We start from the raw sequence: 25,506 nt of genomic DNA on the forward strand, positions 1-25,506 counted from the left end.
AGAGGCATATAAAGTTTGGGTGTCTCTCTTTTTAGCTATTAGGAGCCATTGATGATCATTATTTATATTTAAGATTAAAAAATGATAATCTAATTCTACATCCCTTCATTTCCAGGCAGAAACAAATCTATAAAGAGGAACTTCCAGTTATCAATCATTTGATTACCATGAGGTACAGTTCATATAGGAAAGGCTGGAATAAATGCTATCTAATTTCCATGCTTTTAAAATAATGCATTTGGGGCTTCCCTGGTAGCGCAGTGGTTGAGAGTCCACCTGCCGATGCAGGGGACACGGGTTCGTGCCCCGGTCCGGGAAGATCCCACATGCCACAGAGTGGCTGGGCCCATGAGCCATGGCTGCTGAGCCTGTGCGTCCAGAGCCTGTGCTCCACAACAGGAGAGGCCACAACAGTGAGAGGCCCGCGTACCGCAAAAAAAAAAAAAAAAAAAAAAAAAAAAAAAAAAAAAGATGTTAAAATAATGCATTTGTTCCCTAGCATACTGTAAAGGTGATCAATGAGCACCCTCTATTTTTTTAAGTATCATTATGAACTGGTGGATTTAAACATGTTCAATGTGCTTCAATGCACTGCAATTACTATCTTATTGTTGTTCAAAATGTCAATCTTTGTGCAGTGGGAACTCATTAGGCTGGCTCCTGAGGGTTTTTGTTTTTGTTTTGATATGTCCCTAGTAGTCTTCAGTAGCTTTCTTACCTTCTAGTATGTCAAGATGTTGTAAGTTCATCTTGTTTATTTGTTGTCCCAGAAATCAAAAATTAGTCATTACTCTGAGGATCCTTGGTTCCTTTAATGAGAAATGGTACTAGAGATCATAGTCTGGGTACTAGGAATGATCTATCATTCTCCTTCTAGGATTTTTCAGTGACTGAAGCTTAGAAATATGTATTTTTTTTAAAGAAAAACATCAGAAGTTCATAATAGTAATTCCAATTCAAATTTAGGATTCATGTTTTTATTGAATTTATATAATTTTATTCAACTAATGGATAAGTTTTTAGAGTCAGAATGAAACTTAAGAGAAAAGTTAGACTCATTCTAGAATTTTAAAAGTGACAAATCAGAAACCCATGAAGAATTTATCATGGTAACCTAGTTAGGCAAGAGGCAAAGTTGCCATAGGTAGTACAATTGAAAAAAAAAAATTGGCATTAGCTTGTTTAGGAGCTCCTGACCCCAGAGAGTAGATTACTCTCTGAGCATCTGTTTCCCTATCATAAAAGGAACATAAACAACACTGGTCCACCTAATGGGATGTTGGGTGAATCCAATGATGTATTATTAAGGAGTTCAAATACAAAGCATTATTTATTCACATAAGGACTACATATGCATAACTTTTCTTTAATTCCTACTAATTCTTAAATCAATTAGAAAAAAAGTCCCAGCTTTTTACCATCTACTACAGGTCATGGATGGTGCTAGGATAGAGAGAAATAAAAATATTTTTTCCTTCATGAAGAAATTTAAAGCATTCTATTTTTAAGTCTAAGTGGGCATTATATGGAATTTTGATTGTCTTTTCCAATCCTTTTCTCTACCCCCATAACACTAACTTTTCTAAGTCCTTGATATAAAACAGTTAAGTCCCTTTGAAAACTCATTCATTTCTAAAATTCCTAAATTGTAACCTGATTGACATGAGAAAATTCATTCTTTATGAAGAATCATTACCCAAATAGGTAAGAAGACCATCTGCCCTGAATGTTTCTAATTTTCCTCTATGTTTGTATTGATGATTCTGTTACTCATCCATTCATTTAACAGCATTTATGTGCTAATATTGTACCTAGAATTATAAAAGCAAAGCATTTCAATATATATCCAAATAGAGAAAATAATAATCTTCTTTAAAGCTTAAAATTTAGTTTAAGAAACAACATACACATCAAATATTTAGAATATAATTTTTGGCAAAATGAGTATTTTAAAGAAAATCAAAATAAACTACTACTCTGGGATATGTTAACCTAACAAGGATTAATGGAGAGAATGAATCCTGAGTTGGGCCTCAGAAAAATACAGAATTTGGAGTAAAGAGAATTTTCAACCATTATTAGTCACTGCCTAATCTCTTCCCTCTTCTCCAATTCTGCTTAAATGGCAAAGCTTTAGCATTCACAAATTCCTGTAATTTTCATAACTCCTTAGCCATTCCTAAAATTAATAACCTAGTGTAGGCTTTCTTTTGGTATTGCCTTTAAATTCTTCAGCAAAGAGCAGACAAACATTGAATATTTGTTGAACTGAAATGATCTGAACCTATGAATGTCTATAATCCTAGAAAAGGTCTTAAATTATCTTCCTCTGCCACTCTATATTTGCTTTCTTTCCCATAACTTCTATGGTCAAAAATGAAAGCATCACACTGAAATGTTTTATAATGCTATTCCTTTCTATTCAGAAGATTTTCTCTATATCTCTTCATTTTAATGCCAAGCAATTTTCTCTTTAAATTAGGAATTTAAGAGTAATGCAAAGTTGATTCTTTGCATATTCACTATCAATTTACCAGTTTTTGTATATATTTCCAAACCCTTCCAAACTTGCTTTTGGTTGTAGGCTTTTTGTTTGTTTTAAAGTGAGGGTACAAATCTTTCCAGCAAAACGTACAGTGTTTTAAAAGCGAAGTACCACAGTTGCTTCTTAAAATTTTACTTGTCATTGCTTAAAATCTCATAAACAGTAAATGTTACAACCTTCTGTAAAAAAAGTTAAATGGACTTGCCCTTATGTCACCAATAAATAAATGATCAAAGTAATAGAGCTAAGTACTTGGGCATTCTCACACTTAACCCAATACCTTATGCAGACAGAAACTTTATATTGTTTAACTGAATTAAATTCTTATGCCACAATTCCCTCTTTAATATGTTTATCTTAACAGACAAAGTACAGATCCTGCTGGGCTGAAATATTTGGATGAAACTAAAATTTTATTAATAACTTAATATATACACTAAGTGCTCAGTTAATGCAAAAAGATATATTAGGAAAACTTCAAATAATATTATATTATATGTAAACAAATTAGTTTGACATTATTAAAATTAAATAATTAAAAATCTATATATTATGATTACTCACGCTCATGCCCATGCCCCAGGGAAAGTGGCTTAAAAGTATGTGTGTACTACAAACAGAAGGCAATATGCTAATATGTGAAAGAAGACATTTACAAAGGCAAATGGTGATATTTGGTATTACTTAGCCAACAAACTAAAGAAAATAACAAAATAAAACAACACCAGAAAACAAAAAAGCCCCAAATTATCCAGGTTAATTATGTTAACTATTTGGCCGATATCAACTCAAATTTCATTATAATAAAACACATGAGGGCAAACCAAAATATTTTTCTCATCAGAAATATATCTATGCATAAAGTCCAACTAACTTATTCTAACATATGCTTTCTGAATGTTTATGAACCAAGTCAGTGAACAGTTATTTATTTTTAGAAAAGAAGATGTTATGACATCACAGGTTTCATGTATGTAGAAGTGGCATTATTAGTAAAGCAACCCTGGAAAAAATAACTATCTCAAAACAGGAAACAAAACAACTTGCCAACAATGAATATTCTGAAAGACTCCGTTCTGTCAAGAATGTCTAGCTACTACTCTACTTTGGTAGAGAAATACTTCCCTCTATTTTTCAATAATACAATGCTAACAACATTGCTCTAATAGTAAGTTCTTAAGAAAAAAAACCTGTCACATAGAAAAGACAGTAATTAAATATTTATTATATTTAAACCAGAGTGCATCCAAGGCAGAGTTTTCAGCATATATCATTTCATATACATGGTGAAAATACTTTAACATAAAGAAAAGACTGTTACTGTGAGTTGCTTGTGTAATCATTATACAGTCATAATTTCCCTGAGAATGAAATTGTTTCTGAAGTTGTACTGTCAGTTGTGGCAACTGCTGGAAGGTGTAGGCCTGTGGGGTTCAGGCTGGTCCACGGTTTCTATGTTACTGTGGGGCTGATAAACCCAAAGTAACACTCTTTATTGGAAAAATAGAACAAACTGACTTCCTGTAGAATGTCAGAACAGGACATTATCTAAGACTGATCTACCTCATAAAGTAGTGTTTCCCAAACTATGTTATGTGGAACATAGATCCAGATGGAGGGTGGGGTGTAGATGCATGAACAGGGTTGCATGTTAAGTAAATTTTGGGAGTTCTCAGCGTTTTTAATATCCTCAAATACATCATGAAGTTCCAAATTTAAATCCGTTTACTGAACAATTTTTCAGAGAACCATTATGGAATAATGTAGTGTCAAACACTTTTTAGGAACTGCTTTGGAGAAAGTGAATGCTTTTTTGGGTAAAATCCTGTAGGGAAATCTTATTGTACCTATATTAATTTAACCCCTAGAACTGAACTTGAAGAACCTTAAGAGTCTGCATCATGAATGAATGAACGCATAAAAGAACAGTGTGAGTGTAGGTATATTAACGTCCTGCACATAGATAATGGTAAACAGAAACACTAGGAAAACATTAGCACCAGCATTTTACTTCCTTTTAATTCTTGAGCATTTATAATTCTAATTTCGTTAACTGGCAAAGTACATTACATTTATAATAGAAGCAATGGTAAACCTCCCCCTCCCCTCAATAAAAGGCTTAGAATTTGTTGTTCATATCCTTTGTTAAGTATTACCACATATTAAAAAATCTCAAAGTTCTTCACTCTTCTGCAACCTAAAATGCTCTTTAAAAAAATGTAGGTGCTATGTACCTCCTAGTGCCTGAGTTGTCTGGCATGTTTCTGCTGAAATAATGCTATTCAGGACTTTTAGGGGCCAGATATTATCATCGAAATAATTTGTGGAAAAACCTTCTTCTGGCCTAAAAGGAATTAGTCACCAAAGTTCTGAACTCCATTATTTTATCTAAGCTTATCAAAGGATTCTGAACTTTCTGCAATAAAGTAGCTGTAAGAGTAAGTGGCAAAAGTAATTCTTTTTACTTGTTTATATAAATTGATGTTGATGCTTCCTTCGATTTTATGCTGGTTCCTTCCCTCTTGGTAAAAACGCGTTAAAATGCTGATGCCCCCACCAAATTCTGTAAAACTTATTAAAAACAGCTATAGTTGCCCTAAAAAAAATGATTTCTTGAACAAAAATAGTGCTTAACTCAAGCAAAAGTTGGAGAGTTTGATAGTTTATACAGAGTCAGCAAACTTTTCTGTAAGAGGTCAGATGGTAAATATTTTATGGGCTATATGATCTTGGATACAACTATATCCTCAACTCTGCTGTAGTAGTCTGAAAGCATCTACATAAATGGGCATAGCTGTTTTCCAAACAAAACTTTCTTTATGGACACTGGAATTTGAATTTCAGATAATTTTCACATCATAGAATATTGGGTTGGCCAGAAAGTTCGTTCGGGTTTTTCTGTAACATCTTGCAGAAAAACCTGAACAAACTTTTTGGCCAATCCAGTACTATCCTTCTAAGTTTTTCATCTATTTAAAAATGTAAAAGTCATTCATGCTCACAAGACTGTGGGCTGTACAAAAACAGGCAGCATACTGGATTTGGCTTGTGGCCTGTAGTTTTCCAAACTCTGGTTTATACTGTTAGGTTGCCTCAGTATTAGGCCTAAGATTTAAGAGAGATAACCTGGATTTGAAACTTAGTTGCTTACCTATTAACTATGTTATCTTTATCTTGGTCAAGTTATACAATCTTTCAAGCTTCCATTTTCTTAGTTTACAATGGAGATGATAATTCCTATTTCAAATATTTTTGGAAAGCCTAAATATCTTGTATTCTAAACAGTTTGTACAGTGCTTGGCACATAACCAATACAAATAAATGCTCATTGCTATTGTTCAAACACTAGTGCTACTACTGGGGGACCCATAACAAATCACTCTATTTACCAGATTCACAGTTTCTTCCTCAGCAAAACAGAGAGAAAAACTACTCTACCATACTCAGAGGACTGCAATGAAAGGTAAGTGTGATTGTATTTCACCCTATGCCAATCCTCAATTCTCTCAGTGCTAGACTGCTTTTCTAAAACTACAGATCTGATCTTACAACACACGTGTTCTAAGCTCTCAATGGCTTTCTATGATCATAAGATAGTCTAAACTCCTTGGCATGGCTCCATGGCTTGTCGTACTTGGTCTTAGTCTTCCTTTCTGACCGCATCCCCTACCACTCTCCATTTGAACCATTCCAGTACATTCCAGATATACTATACTTTCAGGTCCCAAAATAACCTAAATTCTTTTCGTATCTCCATGCATTTAAATATACTTCCCCTTCTATATGGAATGCCTTGCCCCTACCATTTTTGAATTTGTCCTTGAACTTTTCTTACTTCTACTGTGACTACAGTCCTGAGAAGCTGCTTCCTCTCCCTGTGAGGTCATCTGACTTTCCCTCATCTGCTTATACAAGATAGAGCTGAGGTCTCCTTCATTTGCCAAAGCACTTCATGTAAACATCCATAATTGTACTTCTGTAACTCTGAACTCTAATAGTTTCTTTACCTGTTTGCTCCTCTACTCAACAGAAGACTCTGATGGAAGAGATTTATTTTTGTTATCCCAGGGTTCAGAATATGGTACATAGGAACTTAATTATCTAATGATGATTGAAAACACTTAGTACACTATAAAGCACTATATGAAATAAGTTAATTATTAAACTATTATAAAAACATTTAAAAGTGTTGGCATCAGGAAAAATTAGACTTACCGTGTATGATGCCCTGCTAAGTACTTCACAGACACAGGACCTTATTTATTCCTCAACATGGTCCTATACAAACATCATTATCTCCACTTTCAAATGAGGAAACTGGCTCAATGAGGTTAGGTAATTTGCTCCAAATCACCCAGCTCATACGTTTGGGAGCTGGGAGTGGCATTTAGACTGCTGGACTCCAAAATTTCATGTTCTGAAACATTTAGCAATATACCTCAAATTCTCTCCTTCTTAGCTGATCTAGGAGAGGCAGTCAAAGCAGTAAGATTATATGGGAAGAAGAGGCTCACTGTAAAGGAAGGAGGGGAAAAAAGAGGTGGGGAAGTATCTTAAACCCTTCCATTACATGGCAGGAAAAAGTGCAGAAGGCTTTGGGAAATCTCTTTTATAAAAATAATAAATTCATATTATCTTTCAGCCATCTCTTTTATTGGCTAAATATTCCAATTCATTTTACCTCTTTTTACATGAGATATTTTTCAAATTAAATTACTTTTAGCTTTCTATTCCAATCCTGATTTTTTAAAGTGCGGTAAATAAAACTGGATAGAAATGATACTCAAAGTAAAATATTGTGGAGGGATAAATTCCAAGTCTTATAATGTTATGTTGCTTTTCATACAACCCAGTTAACAGATTGGCTTCTGTTCATAACCACACTGCATTCCTGATCTGCATTCAGTTTGTGGTCAATTATGTGGGTATTGCTCTAGGTCACTCTCTTTTGCATTTATGCCTACTCATTCTCCATGCTCTATTTTTATTGCTGGGGTTTCTCCTTAAGTGAATCATTTTATACATGTCCTACCTTTCCCCCCATCAAGGTCATTATATGGCTTTTAAATTTGTTTGCCAGAGAAGTAACACTTCTCATAATTTGGATCCATTTGAATTCATCTCTGCCATCATATACAATTTTATATATTATGGTTATAACCCTCAGCAAATTTTAGCCTTAACTTTTTTTTTTTTTGCTGTATGCGGGCCTCTCACAGCTGTGGCCTCTCCCGCTGCGCAGCACAGGCTCCGGACGCACAGGCTCAGCGGCCATGGCTCACGGGCCCAGCCGCTCTGCGGCATGTGGGATCCTCCCGGACCAGGGCATGAACCTGTGTCCTCTGCATCGGCAGGCGGACCCCCAACCACTGCGCCACCAGGGAAGCCCTAGCCTTAACTTTTGTATAGAACTTTCGATCTGGTCCGCACACCTAATGTGTGTAATCCATAATTTACCAACTTTTTGACATACAAATTTCTTACATGAATCAATAGCCAGAGAGAAATAAAATAAAGATGATTTCAACTTCTCCCTTCTCTGTCACTCTACTACTAGAGAAAATGAAGCTTATATGGGGGGTGGAAATGGCGAGTTTCACAGAAATGTATGTTCCTTTAGGTCAGAGGATGCTCTTATAGCTCTCTGAGCAATAACTGTTAATTATGGCTTTATTAGTTTTTATTTTAAAATAAATATTCTGATGCTTTGGATTTTTTTATTTTACAAAAAGAATTATAATAATTGGAAAATTCAATGAAGTATTTCACAACTAGAAAACTCATTTTTATTGTAGTAAGCAGTATATGAAATAGTTTGTTGGTGATTAGATACAGAATCAAAACTTTAAAGTTTATTCACATGTATTCTTACTTACATTTAGTAAAAGTTATGTGTTTCATCTACAACTATGTCTTATTTTAAAGGCAAATATCCCTCAAGTTCCATTGTTGAAAGTTCTTTCAAAAATTGAAGGTTTTGGACTTCCCTGATGGCACAGTGGTTAAGAATCCACCTGCCAATGCAGGGGACACGGGTTCAAGCCCTGGTCTGGGAAGATTCCACATGCCGTGGAGCAACTAAGCCCGTGCGTCACAACTACTGAGCCTGCACTCTAGAGCCCACGTGCCACAACTACTGAAGCATGAGCGCCTAGAGCCCATGCCCCACAACAAGAGAAGCCACCACAATGAGAAGACTGTGCACCGCAACAAAGAGTAACCCCCACTCGACACAACTAGAAAAAAGCCCGTGTGCAGCAATGAAGACCCAATGCAGCCAAAAATAAATAAATAAATTTATTTTAAAAAATTGAAGGTTTTAAAAGGGAAAAAGTTAACCGAATAAGCCTCTGTCAAGACAGTTTTCTTCATCTGCCAATCAGCAGCATAGTGACATGGTATTAGATGTGTATTAACATCTTGATGCTTTCGATTTCTGCATGCCAAGCTACAGGGAAGTCATTTAACTTATGTGAACACACATTTCCTCATTTGAAAATAGGAATAATAATATCTACCTTGCAGGGCTACTCAGAAAAGTATGTAAGGTAAAGTATATAAAACATTTAGCACACTGCTGAAAATAATAGGAACACAATATGTGGTAGTTCAGATTACCATTTAAGGCTTTTTTCTTATTAGACTATAACTTATTTAGAAATTAAAAACTATAATGTTATTCTTTCCATAACAAAATAAAGCTTTTAAAATGTCCTGTACATCTTAAAAATTATAAAGGACATAATATTTGGACTGTAAATTTGTTCAAATGCAGGTAAGATTAGAAAGTAAATGAAAAATTCATAGGCCAATTATATCTTATTGAAAAGATAAAATCTAAAAATGAATTGATTAAATTAAAACTTGTTCCCGTTAAAAATGTATTACCTGTGGAATCCAGCCCATAAAACAAGGGAGAACTGATGATACACTAGGAGAATCATGCTGATTTTCAGAAAGTCGATTTCCATCAAAACTGCATCCTTCCAGTAATAAGCCACTGATCTGTCATAGAAACATATAAACCATTAAAATATGTATTAAAGGCCGAAATGGCAGGAGTTACTACAGTATATCTTCAGAAGAAAGGCAACAATTTCCATTGTGACTATTCATTCCAAACAACGTGAAAACAAAGATCATGGTATTTTGTTTGATAATAATGTAGGTGAAGACCTGAACCAATGTTCACTGTGAGCTTCCTTTAGGCTGAATCCTCAATTTTAGCAAGTATTTTGGAAAAAAAGACATAAATGTCATTAGTTATATAATTGCATATGTCTTGGCATTAGATTAATAGACATATAATGACAAAAGCCAAAAAGTTACTCTTTTTCCAGGAGGGGGATAGAAAAGTATACTAGAGAAAAAGAACATGTGCTACCTGCTTGGAATTCCAACATCATTTTCTAAAAAATAGAACAAAATTTGGAAAGGTTAATGAAAAAATTCTTGACACGTCATGCAGAGCTGAAAGAAGAATAAAAAAGGAGAAAGAGTTCATCTCTTATTCTAAATTAAACTTAGTATAAATTTATAAAGTTATGAAAATAAAAATATAATTATTTTGGTAATATTAGTTTCATATTTCTTTAAAAGTGTTCATTCTTTTCGTTTCTGTAGTGTTAATCTACCCTGAGTTTATCTAAAGGCAACAAATGTAGAGCCTGCATTTGCATTCAGACCCCCATCTATAGTCTCACAATTTAAACTTGATAGAAAATGTAAACAATCTTATAAATATTGTATAGTACATTTTAAGTTAACATACTATAGAATTTTAGAGTCAAGGGAACACTTTAAGTTGGAAGTGTTGAAAACATTTTCAGTTATAACTAGAGAATGGTTTAGGGACGAGGAGGTACTAGTAGAGTATGCCTTGACAAATAGTTCTGATTAGCTAAATTTATAGTAGGGTTCTTTACCATGAAAAGATAAGCAACTTGTTTGTCAGTGAAAGAGATGGGATTAAAAATAGAATTATTGAATTCCTAAATTCAATATTCTTTCTACTATACCACTAATGTGATGTTATACAGGCCACTTCAGGGTTGTTGAAGTATTGCCTTGGAGAAATGTAAATTAAAATTTAAAGAGTACTTGCTAATTTCAGTGCTAGAAAATCTCTGCAAGATAATTCTTCTAAGGCCTCTTCTAGAAATTTCATTGAGCTTTGCGCTCAATTGGTCTTTATAGAAATTTGTAAAAGTAGTCCCCACTGATAGTGTCACAACTTGACTATGTAATATGCATATACAGATATAAACTCATCATTTTCCTCTTCTAACCAGGGGGTAGGAGGGGTGAGAAATACTATTCTCTGGAGCCTATTTCAGTAATTGGCACCACTGACCATGTAGTTGCTTAATCAGACACCTGGGAGACATTCTTGGTTCCTTCTCCTGAACTTCCCACATGCCATCAACTATCAAGTCCAGCCACTTCCAAGAAAATCTTTTAAATCTCTCCTTTTCTCTCTATACTCTCTATCATTCCCCTACTTTGGAATGTAAAGTAGAAAAAATGAAAACATAAGAACTTCAAAAAGCGATACCCTATTGTTTACATAATAAAATGATAATATATCAGGGATTGGAGTAGTATCAACAAATGGTACCCTTGTTCCATCTGGAATTCTGCATCAATGGAAGGTGAAAAAACAGGTAGGCCCAAAATATTACCTTTATTACTGAAAAAGATAGTTTGGAGGATATAACAGGTCTCCAGGCAAATGGACTTGCTAATATCAACACTAAACACAAGAATTTGGAAGGCTTAACTTCTAGTTATGACAGTACTAAGCTAAGGAGCCAGCTGCACCAGGTGCAGAGACTGCCTTGAAGGGGCAGAGCAGAATGTGTACACCCAAAAGAAAAGCATAGGAAGGCGCAGTATTCCGCCCTGGGTTTCTGCCTCAAACTCACAGTCAGATAAACACCTTTATCTGACATCTTTCCTGGAAAGGAAGGAGTCAGGTAGAAGGCAGAGAGTGTCTAGGAGTATGAACCTTAGTAAATATTCCTCCACGCAGAAAAAGCAACAGGAGCAGGAAATAAGAAATCCCCTCTAACATTATATTTTAAATACTTGGAAAATTGCCTGATATACAGCAAATGCTCAATAAGTATTAGCTATTACTGTTCATTTAATCTAATCCATATTCAAATTTCTAGACATTTAGAATTGTTTCATATAGTGTATCCATTTAAATAAGGCAAAATAAGGTTTGGAAATTATTTAAATAATTTCAATCAAAAAATTTTTGCTTATATTCAATTTTGCAAAATATTTCCCAAATTTGTCCTAGATAACTGAGTCTATCCATCACTTAATTTATATATCAAAGAGCTAGGCGATGTGTTAGAGCATGCTTTCTAATTTGATCAATACTGTACTTCCACTCTCTTTTTCACCTGCTTTAAATGATAAGCCATATTAAAATGCTATTTATACTTAACATATATACTTATGGGGCAAACTTCATATATTTCTATTAAAAGTTTGTTAGAAGTCTATCTTAATCATTAGTACCTTATTGTGCATGACACATATCCCTTGGATGCAAAGAAATAATTACTGAGATCAGAGCTCATTTGTTTACATTATTTTATTTTTTCAAGTAGATATTTTTTTGAATTCCAGTATTTTCTTTATTTCCACAAGAGAGACATTTGAAAATATTCACTATATCAACACCTGATCTCTCTTTTCTTTTACTTTAATCTTTTTTTAATTGAAGTATAGTTGATTTACAATATTGTGCTAATTTCAGGTGTACAGTGAAGTAATTCAGTTATACATACATATATATCTATTTCTTTCAGATTCTTTCCCCTTATAGGTTATTACAAAATATTGAGTATAGCTCCCTGTGCTATACAGTAGGTCCTTGTTGGTCATCTATTTTATGCATAGTAGTGTGTATATGTTAATCCCAAACTCCTAATTTATCCCTCTCTCCCTCTTTCCCCTTTGGTAACCATAGGGGCTATGTCTGTTTACATTATTTTAAAAGAACAGCATTGTTGAGGCTGCTTCTTGACATCTGTACAAATATACTATTTGAGTTGAACGCAAATAATTAAGTGAAAGGCATCTAAATGTGCATCTCTTGCTGTAATACCATTTCCTCTAACTACTCTTGTTTTGCTTATAAATGCATAGCTTTCAATTTAACAGAATAGGAACAGCATAAAATCATTAAAGCAAAAGGAAAAGAATCTGTACTTGGATGTTATTCACACTTGAAACCTCTGATTAAAACCTCTGATTAAAACATCTGAAACAGAGGGGCAGTTGCAAAAGTAAGAAAATAAAAAAACAAAACAACAATGACAACAAAAACTCCAAAAAAAACCCTCACACATATTTCGTTCTGTTTATAGTTTCAAAACCATTTATTAAGGGGAGTATGTATCAGGCCAACCACAATTGCATAAATATATTTCAAATAACTAACTACCATAACCCCAACCTACTTTGAAAAGCCTATTTTAAGATCAATCTGATCCAATTCTTTGAGGTGAGACTCAAAAGGGATTAGCAACAGTAATAGTAGTGACTTTGCTCACTAAAAACAGGATTAAAGCCATTAATTTATTTCATATACAATGCTGAATTCCTTGAATACTTCTTATTTTAACTTGAATTTAACAGTGAATTAAATGTTTCCTTTGCACAGCAAAGGAAACCATCACATAATGAAAAGATAAGCTACGGAATGAGAGAAAATATTTGCAAACAATGTACCAACAAGGGGTTAATACACAAAATATACAAAGAGCTCACACAATACAATATTGAAAAAACAAACTACCCAGTCAAAAAATGGGCAGAAGACTTAGACATTTCTCCAAAGACGACTTTCAGATAGCCAACAGACACATGAAAAGATACTCAATATCACTAATTTTAGAGAAATGTAAGTCAAAACTATAATGAGGTATCACCTCACACCTGTCAGAATGGGTATCATCAAAAAGCCTACAAATAATAAATGCTGGAGAGGTTGTGGAGAAAAGGGAACCCTCATACTGTTGGTGGGAATGTAAATTGGTGCAGCCACTGTGAAGAATGGGAGATTCCTTAAAAACTAAATATAAAGTTACCATATGATCCAGCAATCTCACGCCTGGGCATATATATGAAAAAGATGAAAACTCTAATTTGAAAAGATACATGCACCCCAATGTTCATCACAGAACTATATAGTCAAGATATGGAAACAACCCAAGTGCCCACCAACAGACAACTGACTTAAGAAGATGTGGTATACATATACAATGGGATATTACTCAGCCATAAAAAGAATGAAATACTGTGATTTGCAGCAAGATGGATGGCCCTAAAGAATATACTAAATGAAATAAGTCAGACAGAAAATCAAATATTATGATATCACATATATGGAATCTAAAAAATAATACAAATGAATCTGTATACAAAACAAACACTCACAGACACAGAAAACAAACATGCCTAAATGAACATCTCTCCAAAGAAGACATACAGACGGCCAAGAGGCACATGAAAGGCTCTAATTAGCATCACTAATTAGAGAAATGCAAATCAAAACTACAATGAGGTATCACCTCACACCAGTTAGAACGGACATCATCAGAAAGTCTACAAATAACAAATGCTGGAGAGCATGTGGAGAAAAGGGAACCCCCTTGCACTGTTGGAGGGAATGTAAATTTATACAGCCACTATGGAGAACTGTATGGAGGTTCCTTAAAATAGTAGAAATAGAATTACCATATGACCCAGCAATCCTATCACTGGGCATATACCCAGAGAAAATCATAATTCAAAAAGATACATGCACCCCAATGTTCATTGCAGCACTATTTACAATAGCCAGGTCATGGAAGTAACCTAAATGCCCATCAACAGACAAATGGATAAATAAGATGCAGTACATATATACAATGGAATATTACTCAGCCATAAAAAAGAACGAAACTGGGTCATTTGTAGAGACGTGGATGGACCAAGAGCCTGTCATACAGAGTGAAGTAAGTCAGAAAGAGAAAAAACAAATACTGTGTATTAACGCATATATGTGGAATCTAGAAAAATGGTACAGGTGAACTGGTTTGCAAGGCAGAAATAGAGACAAAGATGTAGAGAAAGAACGTATGGACACCAAGGAGGGAAAGTGGGGGGGGGGCTGGTGGTGGGATGAACTGGGAGATTGGGATTAACATATTTACACTAATATGTATAAAACAGATAACTAATAAGGACATGCTGTATAAAAAATAAATTTAAAAAAAAGAAAACAAACTTATACTTACCAAAGGGGAAAGGGAGGCGGAGATAAAGTAGGCATATAAGATTAACAGATACAAACTACTATACATAAAATAGATAAGCAACAAGGATTTACTCTATAGCACAGCGAACTATATTGACTAATATCCTCTAATGGAAAATAATCTGAAAAATATATATATATAACTAAATCACTGTGCTGTATACCTGAAACTAACACAAAATTGTAATTCAACTATACTTCAATTTAAAATATTATATTTATTGTTATCAGTCATATATTTGAAATTATTTTCAGTATATTTAATATATAGTTTTCCTCTTTATTTCTTTTTGTTTAATTTTTCTCCTTTTCTGCTAATGGACTGCGTATCTATTTTTAAGCTTTTAACCATATCTTTTGAATAGTAACATTTTCTAATGTTAGTGACAATAGTGACATTTTCTAATGAATTCTTAGTTATTCAGTACTTCTCCTGAACATGACATGGATTTTATTTCAGCATGTTATTCCTAATCTAATTATTACTGTTTAGAGTTTTAGTTTTAGTTTAAACGTAATAAAAAGTTATATTTTACAGTCAATACTTAATTTAAATTACATGTTAAAATTAAATTATTTTGTAATTTTTGGGCTCACTATTATTTTTGGTATATTTTGTTTTCTCTCTGGCTTTTCTTTTTCATGTTTTAATGAAACATTAACATTCTTTGAGGTTCTGAGAGTGGTAAGCCCTTGTGGTGTTTGGGTTTCTGGAAATATCTTTTTATTGCTTTCATTACTGAATGATATTTTAGATGGGAATAAAGTTTGAGGTTAACAATTACTATTCCTCATCAATTTGAATATATTACTCACTCCATTGCCTTTTGGCATCTAGTGAGCTGATGAGTAATCTATTTGATGTTATGTTTTGTTTTTTTGTATTTTTTTTTTGGTTGGAACTTTGAGTTTTCTATCTGGTAGCTTTTAAGATTTTTTCACTTTAACCCTGATATTGTATAGTTTCACTATAGTGTAACGAGGTGTGAACTTGAATATACTTTTAGTTAATTTTTTTGGTACTTTGTATGTGCATTTCACCTGAGAACTCTTACCATTTTCCAATTCTGGAAAATCCCTGCAACTAATTTTTCAAATTTTGCTTCTCTGCCATTCTGTCTGTTCTATAGTAGAAATCCTTTTACAAGTAGGATAGAATGCCTTAAACTATCCTCTATGTCTGATAATATCTCTTTCATATTTTTAACACTTTACATTTGTGATCAGTTCTGAGTTAATTCCTTAGCACTAACTTCCAATTAATATGTCTTTTTTCAATTGTATCTAATGTAGAGTATATTTAATCTATCAATATTTCATTTAAAGATTATATTTTTCATCTCCAAGACTACTGATTGGTTTTCACATCTACCTACATATAACTTTATTATTTCTGCCTGTTTCTATTCTGTGAGTTTTGATAATTTTTTTAGTGAAAGTTATTCTTTCTTACAACTGTTTACGGAAACTAAAATAAATATTTTAACATTTTTTATCAGATTTTCCCAAAAGTAATAATAAATGAAATGACCAGATGTTGATTAACCTAATGATTTTGCTCATTTTCTTTTCTAGGATTAGATTTTTTCCCCATTTATTTGGATTTGGGTTTCTAGATTCATCTTGAGGGGTATTTTATTTTTCTCCCACATACCTCTATAGTGACATTTCCAAATCTACATAGCTATAAAATTTACAATGCCAGTTCGGAGGTTCTATTCTGCAGGTGTTGGGGATATTGCAGTTCTAAGCTATTGATCTGGTGGTTAGTGTGGCTCAATATCTAATATTAAGTCTATGCCTTTATCTTTCAGCTCCCTTAGGCCAATAACTTTATTCAGTCTCCTTTTATTGGAGAGCTGGAGAGCCTAATCTCAGTCCTGGATTTAAGCAATGACCCTTGTTTCAGTCTCCATTTCACATATAGCACCACTAATACCTTTCACTCTGCTGGCGCCATACTGTTCATTGCTTCCTACCTCTGGACTTGGAGCTCAAGACCTGTACTTTCAGACTTAGTCACAATTTTACTTTGTCCTGCTTCTGATGCAATGAAATACTGATGTTTGTGGTTTCCTCTTTTTATATTTTTTCTATCATTATATATCTATCCGGAGCAGACAGGATGAATCATTAGCTCCCTGGGCCATCTTCACCTGAAGTTCTCAACTGTTTAAAATCAGAATACATTATACAATATAATATATAAAAGGAGGAAAGAAAAATGGGTAGACAAATATCTAGGGGGATATATTAAGTATATCTCTTAGAATGAAAGAAAAATAAAGTTTGTACTGAATGTGTTAGGTCCATTTAATTATAAAAAGAAATTTTGAGGAAAAAGTGTCCTAAAATATTAAAATTAATCTGTATAATGGTTTCATAGGTCTGTTTGCTTATTAAAAAATTCATAAAGTTGTTTTCTTTTTTTTTTTTTTTTTTTTTGGTGGTACGCGGGCCTCTCACTGTTGTGGCCTCTCCCGTTGCGGAGCACAGGCTCCGGACGCGCAGGCTCAGCGGCCATGGCTCACAGGCCCAGCCGCTCCGCGGCATGTGGGATCTTCCCGGACCGGGGCACGAACCCGCGTCCCCTGCATCGGCAGGCGGACTCTCAACCACTGCGCCACCAGGGAAGCCCCATAAAGTTGTATTCTTAAGATTTGTGCAACTTACTGTATGATATTATGCTTCACTATAAAACTTTACGAAAAATAAGATACAGAGGTCAACATGAGGAGGCTCTACACATAAGCCAAAGACTAGGGATACTGAACATGAAAAAGAATAATAAATGCAATTTACAGAAGCACATTAAATATAAGAAGTTCACACTGATACTTAAAAACAGAGAAGAAATGTTATTGAACACTGTGGGAAACAGTGTATCAACACCATATTCTGAATATCCCTAGTTTAAATTTTTTTAAAAAAGCATTTATCCTTTATTTTCTATATAAAATTCCATGGTATCTAGGTAACCACATAGACCTAGTTGATTAGGCTTCTTTGAAGAAAATTTCAGCTAATAAATGCAGAAGGAATAACAGATTTAGAAAAATTTGTTTCATCTACAACTAACTTCCATTTTATAAGAAACGAGGGACAGAAGAACAAAAGTTACATAATAACACAAGGAAGCCAAGACATGAATATCAACTGTAGATCATTCTATAAGAGAAGTAACCTTGATTCTGTAACAAACAGTGGTATGAAATAATAAGAGGAACCTCATCTAGATGTGAAAAGACATAAGGTACATAATAACCAAACACAGTGTCTGGACCTTGACCCTCATTTGAACAAACTATTGGAAAAGAGTTTTTTTTGAGACAGTGGTAAATATTGTTATGAACTGAGTATTAAATGATGCCAAGGAATTATTGTTAATTTTTGTATGTGTGATAATATATTGTGTTTATTTAAGAAAAAAATTTTTTTGAGAAATGGAGGAGTAAAACAAAACAATGTCTGGAATTGCTTCAGCAAAGACAATCAAAAAGAGAAAAAGGAGGAATATTTCTAAATCTTGAAAACTGCATATGGAGATTCATTTTACTATTCTCTCTCCTTCTGTATCTGTTTGCAATTGTTTAATAAGGAAAAATACTACAAAAATTTGGAGAAAACTTGAAGATCAGAGAATATTTAAATTTTCTCTAGGGAATTACCTTCTCTGTCTAGAGCTACTATCCAATACAGTAGCCATGGCCACATGTTCTATTGAGCATTGAGATGTTACTAGTCTGAATTGAGATGTGCCATAAATATGGAATATGTGATGGATTTCAAGGACTTTATACAATAAAAAGGAAAGTAAAATATATCATTCATAATTTTAAAATAGTTATTATATGTTGAAGCAACAATATTTTGTATATATGTTAAATAAAATATTAAAATTATTTGTATCTGTTTCTTTTACTTTTTTTAATGTAACTACTAGAAAATATAAAATTACATATGTGGCTTGATATAGGTTGAAGAAGGAGAGCGTTCTAGGGAAAGAAATACAAACAGGTTTCTTGGAAGTTTTTGAAAGCTGGGGAAGGACTAGAACCACTGATGGAACTTAGTACGTAATACCAGCACACTGACTTTTTTTCAGCAGTGTCAAGTAAAGTCGGAATGTTTCCTAGCAGAAAGACTTTCAAAACAGGAAATTTGAGCCAGTTTTCAGCTTCCTGCTATATTTTCAGAGCATGAGAAGACAGCATTAAATTGGCAAGGCTACCTAAACAGTATAGTCAACTAAGAATTAAAAGTCCTTTAAACTGGTGGAAACATAGTAAGACAGTCAAAGCATTTAATGCTACAAGAATATCAAATAGATTTAAAACCTCTGGTTGCTGTAGTTACTTAAGTTCTTAAGAAAAATCATTTTCTGTTGAACTGGTTTTATATTGTACTAGTTTGCACATACCAACTCATTTTAGAGATTGACTTTTAAAGAAAATTATATTACTAAGCACTCTTATAGTTCCCCCATGATTTAAAAACGATCTCTACTTTATAATGACTATAAGCATATTCACATTAAGTGCTCAGTTTTAAAATGAAAACTATCAGAAATATATGTCTTAAAATGAACTATTTAAGGATTTCTTTTTTTGGTAGATTGTCCACTGCTGGACTGATAAGCTACTTATACTCATTTGGGGAGGATGCGTCTAAAGCTCCTAACTCCCAATTCTGATGAACCCATTCTCCTCATGAACCCTCACATGTCTAAATGTCTAATTTCTTCATTGTTTTAACTTCTATTTCCTGGTAAGCTTTACAAGGGAGGGAACTGAAATATGAATAGCATAATAACCACTTGGTATATGGGCAGACTCTAGCCTGGCATGAAGCAGCCGAAATGAACTGGCAAGCATGCGCGGCTATATGACTCTACCAGGTCCCAAAGGAGCAGCAGCTTTCAGGTATCCTAGGGAATTGTGCATTATTAACAAGACTAAAATGTTTTTAATAAGCCTGATTTGCCAAGGTAAAAGACTTGTTTTTGCCTTTTGTGTTTGGCAGCATCAGCAGTCAAGGAGGGAGCTGGAAGCTACTCAGATTTGTCAGGGCAAAACTTTCACAGCCTTGGGCAAGATCTAGAACGCAAGCTGAACGGGTGCTTGATTTACACATTTTCCAGTACTAAGTTTCACAACTGCTGTTTAACAAATAATAAATCAATAACGGTAGTGAGGAAAGTTTAGAGGGTCATGTTCAGGATCTAAAAAAATCAATATACATACATGTTCCCTTAAGCTGGTCTAGGAGGTTGAAATATTGATTGGTGTGGGAACTATAGCCTTGCTTGAACATTTCACTAGTTTAATTCAGTCTAGGGTGGTAGAGATTGAAATATATTCAAAATAAATTAAATTCTGCAGTGACAGTAAAATTCAAACATAATTCAAATCCAATATTCTCCTATCAAAATAATCCTTTTGCTGAAAAATTTGATTAAGAGGAACCTAAATGAGTTATTTAACTTGCTGATTTTGCCAAGTGCAAACAGTGAGGGGCTTACAAAAACTTTTTATCTGATAAATATATCTGGAACTGCAGGTAAGAAATTAGGAAATGTGCTTCTATAGCTCATATGAATGAGGGGCCAAAGAGAGGAAAAATTCTGTTGAATTACCTCAAATCCCATGTGTAGAGATGGCTTTTTTAACTTAAAGTTGTAAGATATAATTGTATCAAACTTATAATGTTCCTGAATATATTGACCAATGAATATTTTGGTTTTTAACAATATAGTAGCTTTCATGAATGTCAAATGACAGAATTCTGCTTTACTGGATAAGAGCAGAGAACTTTTATTAAAATACACTTTTGTTTCTAATTAAAAAATAAATATTGCCTAATGAAACCTAATCCAAATCAAGTTAAAAGAAATAATAAAACACACACACACATAGGTTTTCAGAGACCCTCATAATAAACATGTCAAGGAAGTTATTATTTATATCCATTGATAAAAGAGACAACAAAGGCTCAGACTGCTTCATTGTTTTTAAAAGTCACATGGCTCTGTTTTGGAGAACTAAGATTAGAATCTTGTTTTAGTTTTTTTTTTTTTTTTTGCGGTACGCTGGCCTCTCACTGCTGTGGCCTCTCCCGTTGTGGAGCACATGCTCTGGACGCGCAGGCTCAGCGGCCATAGCTCACGGGCCTAGCCGCTCCGTGTCATGTGGGATCTCCCCGGACTGGGGCACGAACCCATGTCCCCTGCATCGGCAGGTGGACTCTCAACCATTGCGCCACCAGGGAAGTCCTAGAATCTTGCTTTATTAACTGCCAGCCTTTTTCCCCCATCTATAAAACATAACATATATGCTTGGGGTTTTCTGGTTGTAGATCATTTTATTTCTATTTTGTAAGAACAGGAGCGAAATAGTTCTGGAAATATGAACACACCTTGACACAAAATAAAACTCATTTCCCTTGTTTTTTATATCAATATACCCAAACAATGATACTACCATATTATGTGTGTGCTTCACAGCTGCTAAGAGACCACACAACCAGGTAAACTGCATGATTCCTGGATTATACATCATGTATTCCCTCCCTCTCCTTAACAGCTAGGCAACAGTTTATGTGCACCAGTAATAGCTAAGGTAGCCCTTATGGGCTAGAGGCTAAGGTTAAAATAAAATGCGAAGGATGAAAGAGAACCTGCTAATTTCTTCAGCTTCAATGTTGAATTTTATAGCAATCTATAGAGCCAAAAGAGAAAGAAAGACCTAGCTTATTGTTAATGATCAAATTTCTGGCACACTATACCATTACAGCTGATGTTAATAATGCCTATTATAGTGCCTCTCCTATTGTTGGCCTTCAACTCAACAATTCAACAAGGTTTTAATGGAGCGCTTATTATGTACGAGGTATTGTTTGAGGTATCTGAGATACAACAAAACTGGAAAAAAAGTGACTACGCTCATGGGACTTACATTCCAGTAGAATAAGACAGACAACAAACAACAAATATAATAAATAAATTATATAGTATGTTAGAAAGCAGCACTGATATGAAAAGAAAATTGTTGGCCTGAGAACTAGAATTATATAAATAGAACTTCTGAAAAGTCAGTTGCCTAAGGTCAACTAAGTTAAAGAACTATGGTTTTACATTTATTTTAATTATATGTAATATACTGAACTAGATACTGGGGATCTGAAGATGGATAAGACAGTCTTTATCTTCAATGTCATTACAATATCATAAGACAGACCAACACAGATGTATAGAGATAATTTTACTACAACATGCAGTATCTTATATTAGCAGTGGAAAAAAGTTAAGAGGGCAATTCTATGTGCGAGAATGGGAAAGAATGGTAGAGAATGCCAATGACATGGAAGAAGGTTGGAGTTGTTGGGGGAAGCATTTCATTAATTTTGTTATTAATATTTGAATGGTTATCTATATTATCTATTATTGCAAGAGTAATGCATTTTTAGCAGAAAAGCTAGCTAGGAAAATTTATACTGCAAAAGATGGCTTAATTTTTTTTTAACATAGTTGGCTTGATTTTAACAGTGAACTAATATACTCACAAATTGTAAACTCCCTAAGGACAAGATTTGGTCTAAATTTTTCACACATTTTATACATACTTCATTGTATAGCAAATATTTATTGACTCGAATGTTAGAACAGGTAACCTAACAGAACTTCAAGATTTATATCATTTTTTTACTGAAGTTATATTTTCAAATACTATGTTATATTCCTAAGATTCTTATTTTTACATTAGAACATGTTGTATCTTGTACAGGTTATTTCATGTTAAATCTTAACTTACTCTTGATTTTTCACACAGGTAATATAATCTATCTCTGCTGATCTTACACTATAGAGATAGGTGACTTTGAGATTGGAGCAAAATCTCTTTATCACAGTTGGTAATTACATAATTTTTGACTCAGATAAACATCTAAAATTATTCTAATACCTTAATTTGCAGCTTTGCTTCTTGCAGTCGACCCTTCCATGAGGCCACAAATTTAAGGCTATCCACAGAGCAGACCATAGCCCTGTGAAAATAAAGCATCAAATGTCAGAAAGAGATAATTTTCAGGAATTAAAATATGAATAGCTATAGAAGATATACACATTCCTATTTATTTAAAATTGAAATATTTATAATGTACAAGTAATCAGATATCTTAGGCTATGCACAATACCTTAGATTTCACACTAACTTTTTAAAGTTAACTTGTTATGTCAGTCTCCTCTTCAAGGTTGTGTAGGTATCTTGAGGATAGGGTCTTTTATTTTTACATCCTCCATTTTGACCATCATCCTCAAATGCAGGCACATAATGGGGGTTCAATGGTGGTTCAATAAATGTTTACTAGCTGAACTGAAATATGATATTTATAATATGCTCCTGAGGTACTATCAATTGAATATCCCCCAAAGCACTAAAAAGAAACTAAATTTTTTTCAGTATGTTTTTGGAAGTGTCTCTTTCATTGCATTCTAACTTCTTAAAAATGATAGACTATATATGATATGATATTCCAAATTTGTTTTTAAAAAGAGTTTGAACTTAACCATCAAATACTGTTTCCCACCAAGAAGCCTAGTCAGCATTGTCTAACAGAATTTTCTACAGAGATAAATATATTTTCATTCAGTCCAAAATGGCAGCCACTACCCAAATGTGGCTATTGAGAACTTTAAATGTGGCTAGTGTATTGAGAAATTACATTTTTTTTTTTTTTTTTTCTCCTGCTGTACGGGCCTCTCACGGTTGTGGCCTATCCCATTGCGGAGCACAGGCTCCAGACGCACAGGCTCATCGGCCATGGCTCACGGGCCCAGCCGCTCCGCGGCATGTGGGATCTTCCCGGACCGGGGCACGAACCCTTGTCCCCTGCATCGGCAGGCGGACTCTCAACCACTGCGCCACCAGGGAAGCCCAGAAATTACATTTTTAATTTTATTTAACTTGTTTGGGGGGGGGGTGCTATTAAAGAATTTTAATAGCAGGTGGTGTTAGCAGTCCTTTTCTTCCTGATACAGACCAGGGTTTTTCCATCTGACTTTATATAGTAGGACCACTTGGATTTGTGTGGTGTAAGCAGGATGGAAAGAGGGGAGAAGGTTCAAGGGGGAAATACGCTTTTACATAAATCACATGTGAAGGGAGTTTTGAAGTCATTTTTGCTATTGCTTCACGATGATGGGATTGCTTCTTTTGATATTACGTTGTATGAGTTGTTTGTATATTTTGGTTATTAACTCCTTGTCCGCTGCATTATTTGCAAATATTCTCCCATTCCTTAGGTTGTATTTTCATTTTGCTGATGGTTTCCTTTGTTGTGCAAAAGCTTTTAAGTTTTCTTAGGTCCAATTTGTTTATTTTTACTTTTATTTCTTTTGCCTTAGGAGACAGATCCAAAAACTATTGCTACGATTTATGTCAAAGAGTGTTCTGCCTATGTTCTCTTCTAGGAGTTTTATGGTTTCATGTCTAACATTTAGAAGTTTAATTCATTTTGGGTTTATTTTGAATATGGTGTGAGGTAATGTTCTAATCTCATTGTTTTACATGTAGATGTCCAGATTTCCCAATGTCACTTATTGAACAGACTGTCTTTTCTCCACTGTATATTCTTGCCTCCTTTGTTGTGTATTAATTGATCACAGGTGTGGGGGTTTATTTCTGGGCTCTCTAATCTGTTCCATTGATCTATGTGTCTGTTTTTGTGCCAGTAGCATGCTGTTTTGATTACTGTAGGTTTGCAGAATAGTCTGAAGTCTAGAAGGATGATATCTCCAGCTTTGTTCTTTTTTATCAAGATTGCTTTGGCAGGGACTTCCCTGGCAGTCCAGTGGTTAAGACTCTGTAGGGGGGAATGGGTTCAATCCTGGTCAGGGAAGTAAGATCCTGCATACCGAGTGGCATACCCCCCCCCAAAAAAAAAAGATTTCTTTGGCAATTTGGAGTCTTTTGTGGTTCCATTTCAATTTTAGGATCACTTGTTCTAGTTCCATGAAAAGTGTCATGAGTATTTTGATAGGGACTGCATTAAATTTGTAGATTGCTTTTGGTAGTATATTCATTTTAACAAAATCATAAGAACAACAAGTATCTTTCCATTGTTTGGAATCTTCTTCAGTTTCCTTCATCAATGTTTTATACTTTTCAGATCATAGGTCTTTCACCTCCTTGGTTAACTTTATTCCTAGGTATTCTTTTTGATGTGACTTTAAACATTTTTTTTGACTTTTTCTTTTTGATAGCTCATTATTATTATATAGAAACATAATAGATTTCTGTATATTAATCTTGTATCCTGCAACTTTGCTGAATTCATTTATTAGTTCTAATAGTTTCTGGGTGGAGACTTGAGGGTTTTCTATATATACAGTATCATGTCATCTGCAAATAGTGAAAGTTTTAACTCTTCCCTTCTAATATGGATGCCTTTTATTTCTTTCTTGTCTGATTACTGTGGCTAGGACTTCAAATAATATGTTAAATAGAAGTAGTGAGAGTGGGCATCCTTGTCTTGTTCCTGAATTTAGAAGAAGGCTTTCATTGTTTCACCACTGAGTATGATGCTGGCTATAGGTGTCATAAATGACCTTTACTATGTTGAGGTATGTTCTCTCTATATCCACTTT

General features: G+C 34.1%; 1 protein-coding gene across 1 annotated transcript in view; it reads right to left on the reverse strand.

The window, feature by feature from the left end:
* The window catches only part of DYNC2H1 (dynein cytoplasmic 2 heavy chain 1), a 376,258-nt gene that overhangs the window by 1,202 nt on the left and 349,550 nt on the right, over positions 1-25,506 (reverse strand). Inside the window, 2 exon segments of the mRNA XM_032639512.1 lie at positions 9,434-9,550; positions 22,823-22,904. Of these exon segments, the coding sequence (XP_032495403.1) occupies positions 9,434-9,550; positions 22,823-22,904 (199 nt within the window).

This window comes from Phocoena sinus, chromosome 8 (genome assembly GCF_008692025.1).
Source record: "Phocoena sinus isolate mPhoSin1 chromosome 8, mPhoSin1.pri, whole genome shotgun sequence".
Lineage (NCBI taxonomy): Eukaryota > Metazoa > Chordata > Mammalia > Artiodactyla > Phocoenidae > Phocoena > Phocoena sinus.